This window comes from Juglans regia, chromosome 16 (genome assembly GCF_001411555.2).
Source record: "Juglans regia cultivar Chandler chromosome 16, Walnut 2.0, whole genome shotgun sequence".
Lineage (NCBI taxonomy): Eukaryota > Viridiplantae > Streptophyta > Magnoliopsida > Fagales > Juglandaceae > Juglans > Juglans regia.
Genome location: NC_049916.1, coordinates 306,380 through 315,583, shown reverse-complemented (window position 1 = coordinate 315,583; position 9,204 = coordinate 306,380). Strand labels below are relative to the sequence as shown.

At 36.8% G+C, this 9,204-nt stretch overlaps 1 protein-coding gene across 2 annotated transcripts; it reads left to right on the top strand.

Moving 5' to 3' along the window:
• Positions 1-501: 501 nt before the first annotated feature.
• Positions 502-8,732, top strand: LOC109004517 (U-box domain-containing protein 32-like). 2 transcript variants are annotated; one of them, XM_018983085.2, is made up of 9 exons: positions 502-855; positions 1,262-1,383; positions 2,497-2,618; positions 2,921-3,025; positions 4,232-4,346; positions 4,437-4,577; positions 6,112-6,639; positions 7,256-8,008; positions 8,541-8,732. In XM_018983085.2, the coding sequence occupies exons 1-9, from the start codon at positions 675-677 to the stop codon at positions 8,721-8,723; spliced, it is 2,250 nt and encodes a 749-aa protein (XP_018838630.1). In that variant the 5' UTR covers positions 502-674; the 3' UTR covers positions 8,724-8,732. The 2 variants fall into 2 exon arrangements, with proteins under 2 accessions (XP_018838630.1, XP_018838629.1); XM_018983084.2 differs by having other exon boundaries at positions 4,232-4,359; positions 4,447-4,577.
• The last annotated feature ends 472 nt before the right edge of the window (positions 8,733-9,204 follow it).

The window sequence follows — 9,204 nt, the reverse complement described above, 5'->3', positions numbered from 1 at the left end:
TGGATTGATACCAACATTAGGGGGTTATGGGTAATTGACTTTATTCTTGAGTTCATATGATGCGCGGATGAAGTTTAATCCTCTACTCGCCTTTTACCATGTGGATCTCTTGAGACTACAATATATATATATATATATATATATATATATATATATTTTTAAACTTTGAATTTCATTCAACAAACACTGTAGCCCTCAGCCATTTCTCTTCTAATGAGCATACTTACATCCAACCTATACATCATGAAGAAGAAACTATAATTGTCAAATGATACCTTTTTTTTTTTTTTTTTTTTTTTTAAAAAAAAAAAATTGATGAAGGAAATACCATGCCGCATAAATGTTGCCCCTTTCTTTCAAGTTCCATCTACTTTTTGGTCACGTTTATTTTTACTTCTTGATTAAGAGAACTTTCCAAATTCTTTCTTAAAAAAAAAAGTAATTAAAATTTAAAAAGAATAGAAAGTGCTTTTAAATTCTACGAACTCTCAATCCACACAAGCTTGCAAGAAAGATTTCAAAAAAAAAAAAAAAAAAAGCTTACAAGAAAGCTTACAAGTCTTGGTTGCGAGTTCACGACTCTGACCGACAATCATTGACTCACCGAGTCGCTTGTTTTGATAGCCAAACCCCAAATTTCAACCAAATACAGAGCCATCAAACTGTGCTTGCGGATGGGTAGCTTTGAGGCGATTGAAGAGGAGCGAGAATTCGACGTGGAAGAGACTATATTTGTTGCGGTGGGGAAGAATGTGGAGGAGAGCAAAACAACGCTGTTTTGGGCCGTGCAGAACTTTGTGGGCAAGAAGATTTGCGTGCTCCATGTTCACCAGCCTGAGCACGTAGTTGAACCGAGTGAGTGTCTTTGCTCTGCGAACTGATCTGGATGTTTATTGTTGAATATTGCTTTCCTAGAGGTCCTCTGTCGTTGCTGGGAGCTCAATTCTGTCTCTGATGCCATGGTTAACACATTGTTTATGTATTGCTATATTTTTTATGATTAAATATGCACGTTAGTGATATCAGATGTTAGATCCCACTGGTATTTATTTTTGCTTTGCGATTCCTTTAGGTTTGGTATACTAGTCCACACACACACAACTTTTTGCTGCACTTCAGCTGATTTATAGACACCGTCGCTGGTTCTTATTTAAATGTCTCTATTCTGGGTAAGTCTTATTTGATAGCTATGATCATATATCTTATAATTTCGATGTCTTGATTCTTCACTATTTTTATTTATTATTATTATTATATGCAGCGGATTTAAATTTTTCTGCTAAAAGGCTTAAACAACCGATCTGTGAGGAATTATGGGAAGTTGAGCATCAAAAGCAGCATGAACTTCTAGATCAATATCTTCTCCTTCTTGTGCAAGCTGGGGTATTGTTTTCTTTGATGTTTTAATTTTTAGTTTAGTTACCAAAAAGGGTGTACATTGATCACTTATAACGACTGTGTTCATCGGCATTAAGTTTTTTCTTTTTTGCTTAATTAATAGTCTTTTTTTTATTTTTTCTAATAAGTCTTTCTAGATAAGCACAAAAGGTGCCACTCATGTACACAAGAGAAACTCCCATCTAGAAGGGGAAAAAGATACTAAAATTCGTTCAAGTTGACACCATTTAAGTCTATAGATACCATCCAAAGGACGAGAAGTCACTTTTGCCTTTGCACTCGAGGGCCAATCTTCATTTGGCCCGAGCATTGATAAAGAAATTCTGGAGCTACTCCATCATCTTCTCGCGGTCCTTGAAGGTTATATTATTTCTCTCGTTCCAAATACACCACATGAGGCAAATAGGGACCATCTTCTATATTGCTGCAATTTGTACGCTGCTACCTAGTCTTTTCCAAGAATAAAAAAGCTCCTCAATTCTTCTAGGCATGACCCAAACCAATCCAACCGGTCTAAAGAAGTCATTCTACAGTGCACTAGCAATATCACAATGAAGAAGGAGATGATCAATGAAGTCCCCACTTCTTTTAGACATGCAACACTAGTCAATCATGAACGTGTTTCTTCCTTAATTATTTATTGTGAGAATCTTCCCAAGTGTGGCTGTCTATGTAAAAACAGCTGCTCTTGATGGAACCTTTGTCCTCCAAATGCTCTGCCATGAAAATGGATTGTTGACATGAGGACTGATTAATAGGTCTCTTAAAAAACAATATGAAGCACAGTGATTAATGATTACATTTTTCAAATTGCTTACGAGCACACCAGACACTGTGCAGTGTCTCGGCACCACTTGGTGTTACTATAGTTGCTCTGATACCATTTACCACTATCCAAGGGAACCACATCTGTATTATACTAGAAAAAGGACACACATAATTACATTTGGAGTTAGCTGTAATTACTTATAAAGTCTAGTTCCACCTCATAAACACCCAATATGGGATCTAGAACCTGTATAGAGTGCCCTCGCAATCTATCCAATCAATGTGGGATTTAATGAATGTTCATAATACATCTATCACATGTAATTGCAGGTAGAGGCAGATAAAATATGGATTGAGATGAATAAGGTCGAGAAAGGTATTGTAGACACTATTGCTGCTCACAATATTAGATGGCTTGTCATGGGAGGAGCAGCAGAAAATCACTACTCAGAGTATGAACCACTCATTATAATTAATTATGGTTTAATGTCACCATGATGCTGCAAATTATTTTTAGTGAAATTGATGGAATTCTTTTTTCTATCATCGTGGATCCTTTTAAAACATGCATGTATAGGTGTTCTTTAGAGGTGATGTTTGTAAAATTTTAAATTACATTTGCTGAAGATGACGTGAATTGGTGGAATAAAAAAAAATTCCCAATTGGTTCATGTTCTTCAATGAGTTGTAGAATTGTGTAAATGCCATCCTGCAAATGTGTTTTACTAATTGGTTCATGTTGTTGAGACCGCAGGGAACTGTCAGAGCTAAAGTCCAAAAAAGCATTCTTTGTTTGCCAACGAGCTCCGATTTCCTGTCATATTTGGTTTGTTTGCAAGGGTTGCCTCATATACACTAGGTAATTTGCATTATCATTTTTGGCAATGTACTGGAATGTAGTTGACATTATGAGTTTTGAAATTCTTAGCGGAGTTTTCAATCTTGGTTGATTTATTAACATTTTTTAATTTTACAGATTTAACTCTTTGAATTTCACCTCTATCTATCAATCTTTGGGATGATTTGGCTGATTCTTTAGCTATTGGTAGGCCAATATAGCACTAAGTTGATCTGATACCTCATATTTAGTACTCAGTGTAAGTGGTGTTTAGGATCCCACATTACTTGGGAGGGGGAAATTCTTACTCTTTATAATGATTCCATTGGGGCTTCAATTGTACCATTGAGTAGTCCTTTTGGAGTATGGGCCCAGATGTGGCTTGGGCTTTCCCCTGGTGCATTACAAATGGTTTGAGAGCCAATCCTAACAAAAAATGTGGAACTTGAGTTGTGCCACCTATGATGAAATGACTCGACAAGGACGTCAGAAATTTGAGTAGGGAGGGGGGGGGGGGGGGGGGGGGGGGATTGGGATATCTACAGAGTAGTGAGTGTAGGTAAGTGGTGTATGGGGTTCCGGTCCCTCTTTGCTTGGGAAGGGATTTTTTTTTCTCTATAATCGGTTCAATGGTGCTTCAATTGTACTATTGACTAGTCTTTTTGGAGTGTAAGCCCAGATGTGGCTTGGGTCTTCCCTTGGGGCATTGCACAATTGATCTATGGAAGTTCTAGTCACATATGCAGTATCTATACACTGAAAACCTCTCTTTTATGGCTCGAACTAATTGAATGCACCTGGATGAGCACCACATACATGTCTCACACCTTTGGCAATAATGCATGCATTAACACACGTGATGTTTGGAATCTACTCACTTTGGATAATTTTATTTTCCTTCTTATGGTTCCAAATTTGGCTCTCAATTTTCAGGCATGAAACATATGCGGAGAACTAATCATGATATGACAAGGACACAGGATACAGCTCATCTTGTATTGTACTAACACATTTTCCTTCTAGCCCAGAAATGGATAAATAAATAGATAACAGACCACGTGGGGAAATTTAAATATCCATATCTTTAGTTTTCTGTGTCCCTAGTGCTAGCAGTAGTATAGCTTCCTTGAACATTTTTTAATTTTCTAGAAAACAAAAGCATTATCCATTCATCTCTTAAAGAAACATACCATCATTGCTACTTATATGACAAGAATTTGGAAACAGGGGAGGCAGCAAAGATAGTGTTGATTTGGAGATTGCCTCTCCATTGCTGCTTCTGGGTTCAGATATAGAAAATGAGCAATTGCAGAACTCAGTATCAGAATCTCTCACCAATGAGGTGAGATTTCTGGGTGCGCACTAACCTGATAGTTTTGCCTTAGATCAACAAGTTCTCTGTGGAGTATAAGAGAGCATAACTTTATCACAGTGCTATGCAGATGCAGAGGGAGATGGTAATGAACTGGAAAGAATATCAAGAAGCTTAAGTTCCCAGTGGTCAGTATGTTCAAGTTCATCCACTAACAGGGTGGTAGGCACTTCGAAGTTGGCCCTGTGGTTGACGGACGAGGTAGAGAAGATGATTCACCTTCACGTTAATGCATACTTCTTGAGATGCTTTCAATATGCATCGCTATTTCTTGATTGGCATCATTATAGATTTGATTCCTTTTTTTTTTTTTTTTTTTTTGTGGGAAACCTTACATCTGTAGATTCTAATACATAAGAAGAAAAGCCATGAATATATGGTCTTCTTTGAACTTTAGTTTCTGTAGGGTTGGGTAAGAATGGAGTATATGATAGAATTTCATTTACCACAGAAGAACTCAGGAGGACATTCTTGGTCCTTAAGGCATATATATACTGTCCAGCTCCAATTTTCATATATTCATTAAAGTCAGTGGTAAACACCTTTTACCATTTAAAACATTATTTTGATATTTAATGGATAATGAATTTTGTAGGAGGAAAAGTCTCAAAGACAAGCGACTATTGAATTTTATTCTAGACTAGAACAAGCCAGTAGAGATGTCAAGAGATCAAAACAGAAACAATTTGAAGAGGTGGCTAAGTGATGGAAAGAAGAAGACAATGCCATGGAGGCTAGATGCAAGGCAAAAAAATTTTCACCAATGAATTTTTTGTGGCTTTTTTTTGGGGGGGTGGGGGGGAGTATTTCTTCTTTTTTCTCGAAGTTAGGTCTCTCAAACTTGATTTACATTGTTATGAATTATGCTTTTCTGAAAATAAACATTTGTACACAATTAGGTAAATGGCGCTTCTTGAACCCCTTGTGGTTTGATTGAACCATGAACTGATGAGCGAATGCCTTATCTCCATTCTTGGTGGAGGGAATGGCTAAAAGTTTAACCTTTTGGGTTTATCAACTTGCCAAAGCTACCTCTCTATACTCTAGAAGCCTCATCTTGTGCTATAAAATTGTAAACTAATGTGTTTGCGGAAGGTAATATGGTCCTCACCTTAATCATGGTTCATTTTGGGTAGGGATATTATAACCATGTAGATCACTTGTCTTGAAGCTATGATGTACTGAAGCCTAATTTATTGGAAGCCTTGTTTTTTTTCCAAAAGCTTCATAATCTATAAAATTTTCGTTGTACTTGTGTGCCTTTTCTTCAGTGACTAATAAATAAGGGAGAAAATAAGAAATATTCAATCTCTGAAATGGTAACTAAAATAGGAGGGTACCATGTTTTGGGTTGGCAATCTTTATCACAATTCACTAGGGTAGCAGTGAACTGTGGTCAATGTGTTTCAATGATATTCAAAACTTTTTAGCTCTTTCGTCCCCAAACAGCTTAGTTGAGTTTAATTTCCTATCCCTGTCCTTTCCCTTCCTAACATCGATAACACCCATCAGCACCTGCCCTACCATGATTATCATAGTAGTAGTAGTAATAAGAATAATAACAATGATAATAATAATAGGAAAGAAGCAGTGGCGGTAAGATCATCTTGCTGGTACAATTTGAACAAAAAATGTGTACGAGTGAATGAATGCATGCTGGCATCAGTTTTATGCATATCATAGGTCAATTACTATTTGGACTAACAACTTTTGTGATAATTGTACATTTTTATAGGCCAAAGCATTAGAAAATTTATGCGCTACAGAGACGAGCCGAAGGAAAGAGATAGAGGAAGTGCTGGCAAGAGAAAAGCAAGAAGTTGAAAAGATGAGGAATCAGCAGGATAAATTCTTGAAAGAACTCCAGATGGTGCAGGACCAAAAATCAATACTTGAGGCCCAGCTTGAAGAGTCCCAAAGTATTGTGAAGGAGTTAGAGGAGAAGATCATCTCAGCTGTGAAGCTCTTGATAAGTTTTAAGGAAAAAAGGGATAAGCTGCGCATAGAGAATGGAAATGCAGTAACGGAGCTCCAAAAACTGAGGAGAGTGTTAAATGGGGAAGTTCCAAGCTTCTGCAGTGTACAAATCCCTGCATTCTCTTTCATGGAGATCAATGAAGCAACTCAAAATTTTGATCCATCCTGGAAGATTGCAGAAGGAAGATATGGAAGTGTTTATAAAGGAATTCTTCGCCATATTCATGTTGCTATAAAGATGTTGCCCTCCTATGGCTGTCAAAGCCAGTTGGACTTCCAAAATGAGGTAAATTTTTATAAACATTTTTACTTTACTGAAAACCAACTAATATCGGTGCACTAAAGGCCGAACATCATATTCATGACTTTGACCTCTGAAAACAAGAATTAACTTGTCTTTTGGGGTAATTTGTAGGTTTATGTCACTGAACACGATGGCATGTCATGTTGCATTTTGATACATTGGCTCCTACCACATGAGCTCGAATCTATAGATTAGTGACTTTGCTAATCCAAAGGGGGTTGCATTATTCAAATGTTATCTCAGTTTCTCTCATCCTGTGGTGATGGAAAATAATATTTAGAAAATTTCATATAATGATTTTCCAAAGAGTTTATCAAATATTGAACAAAATCAACTGTAATACGAGACTAGAATTAAGAAAATTAAACATAAAAAGGTCAATGAGGAAGAAATGATCAAGGTGATTTTTGTGTTATCCCAGGTGCTAGAATGCTGGTGTTTTTGTTTTTTTGTAAGCACTAGAATGTTGGTAATTATGAAATCTCTACCATTATATTTGTTTGACTTCGAGACATGAACATAAATCATCCATTATATTTACTTAATCAATTTGTTTCAGTTGATTTTCCTTCAGTTTCTTCTGTTGGTTGAATTCCAGGTTGAGCTTTTGAGCAGGGTGAGGCATCCAAATCTACTAACACTAATTGGAACTTGTCCCGAATCTAGATCACTTGTCTATGAACATGTAGAAAATGGCAGTCTCGAAGATCGTCTTGCCTGCAAAGGCAATACTTGCCCCCTTCCATGGCAAATTCGTACAAAGATTGCTGCTGACATATGCTCTACCCTTATCTTCCTTCACTCCAACAAGCCTCATATCATCCACGGGAATCTAAAACCTAGTACGGTCCTCCTTGATGCCAATTTTGTTTGTAAACTTGGTGACTTAGGCATCTTCCGCATGGTCCCACAAAATGGACATCCACCTCACACCAACCAATTATGTAATAACCCGGAGGAAACCTCCCTGTATATGGATCCAGATTACCTTGAGACTGGAAAGCTTACGCCAGCCTCAGATGTTTACTCATTTGGTCTTATTTTATTACGACTCTTAACTGGGAGACCAATTTTGAGAATATTGAAGGATGTGGAATGTGCACTAGAAAATGAAAATCTGGAGGCAGTGTTGGATGTTTCCGCTGGGGATTGGCCCCTTGAGCAAGCCAAACAGTTGGCTCAGCTGGGATTGAGGTGCTGTGAGACGAACCAAGTGAATCGGCCAGACCTAGTGTCAGAGATATGGAGTCTTCTTGAGCAAATGAGAGCTTCATGCATTGCCTCAGCATCATGCTTGGTTTCTAAGAAGAGTGGCAAGATTCCATCCAACTTTATGTGTCCCATTTATCAGGTAAGAATCTGGCATCACACACACACACATTTGTGTATTTTATTGGAACTACTCATCTTTCATTAACTGGAGAGCAACTTATCTGTTGTTACAAAAGCCTTGGGCCACTCTTCTGCAATATGCTATCAGCAGTTGCTACATGCTGCCTTGTATCGAAATGGGTGCACCTGTCATTTCACTTGTATAGTAGAAAGTAGAAGTAAACCACAGTCTGTTCTTGCCTTTTTCATATTGATGAGAGTACCCTTCTCTATTTTGATTGCGCTGTGATTGATAGTGATGGAGCTTTGAAAGTCGTGTTAGTTGGAGGAAATTGCATGCATTTTGGCTATGATGAGTAGAATAAGTTTAAAGACCTATCCCATGACTGACTCATGTATACATACATATATACATATATATGTTATACATACATACATTTTTATAGGCTTATATTGACATACATATATATTGACATACATACATATATTGACATACATTTTATATTTATAGATAGGCTTATCTCATGACCATGACTATTGTAACTTTGCAGGAAGTCATGACAGATCCACAAATCGCAGCAGATGGGTACACATACGAATCGGAGGCAATAAGAGGATGGTTCGAAAGCGGCCACAACACTTCGCCTATGACAAATCTAAAGCTTCAACACTGTGACCTAGTCCCTAATTATGCCCTTCAAAATGCAATTCTAGAGTGGCAGCAACGATTATGATTTCTTATCCTCTTTTATGTTTTAGAGGAAATATCATTATTGCTTCAGTTTGCCCTATAAACTATCAAAACCATCAATTTATACCTCAAACACTATCTTTTGACAATTTTCACCTCGCTCAAGGTTTGACTGTCAAGATGGTGCTGCATCTTTTTTCAATAGATTTGAATAGTAAGACATAAATTGAGAGTGCACATTGTCAAAAGTGGTAATTTGAGGTGTAAATTGACAGTTTTGATGGTTTAAGGTTCAAACAAAGTTAAAAAAAAAAAAAAAAAATGGTAGCAGCTTGAGAGTGCAAAAATGTTTTATTTATAATATGTAAGCTGGAAATAAAATAATACAGGTATAGTGTTGATGCAGATTTAGGCCTAGTTTAGTTATATTAACAAAACTATCTCATCGTATAGTCATTACAATTTTTTTTTAATTTCTACATAAAATATAATAAATAATTTAATTTTTTAAATTTTAAAATAAA

Bases quoted from the DNA above. Each gene is read 5' to 3' on its own strand.
- LOC109004517 (XM_018983084.2), top strand. From the start codon at position 675: ATGGGTAGCTTTGAGGCGATTGAAGAGGAGCGAGAATTCGACGTGGAA. The intron at 856-1,261 runs GTGAGTGTCTTT...TATTATATGCAG, and splicing joins TGAGCACGTAGTTGAACCGA to CGGATTTAAATTTTTCTGCT. The intron at 1,384-2,496 runs GTATTGTTTTCT...ATGTAATTGCAG, and splicing joins TCCTTCTTGTGCAAGCTGGG to GTAGAGGCAGATAAAATATG.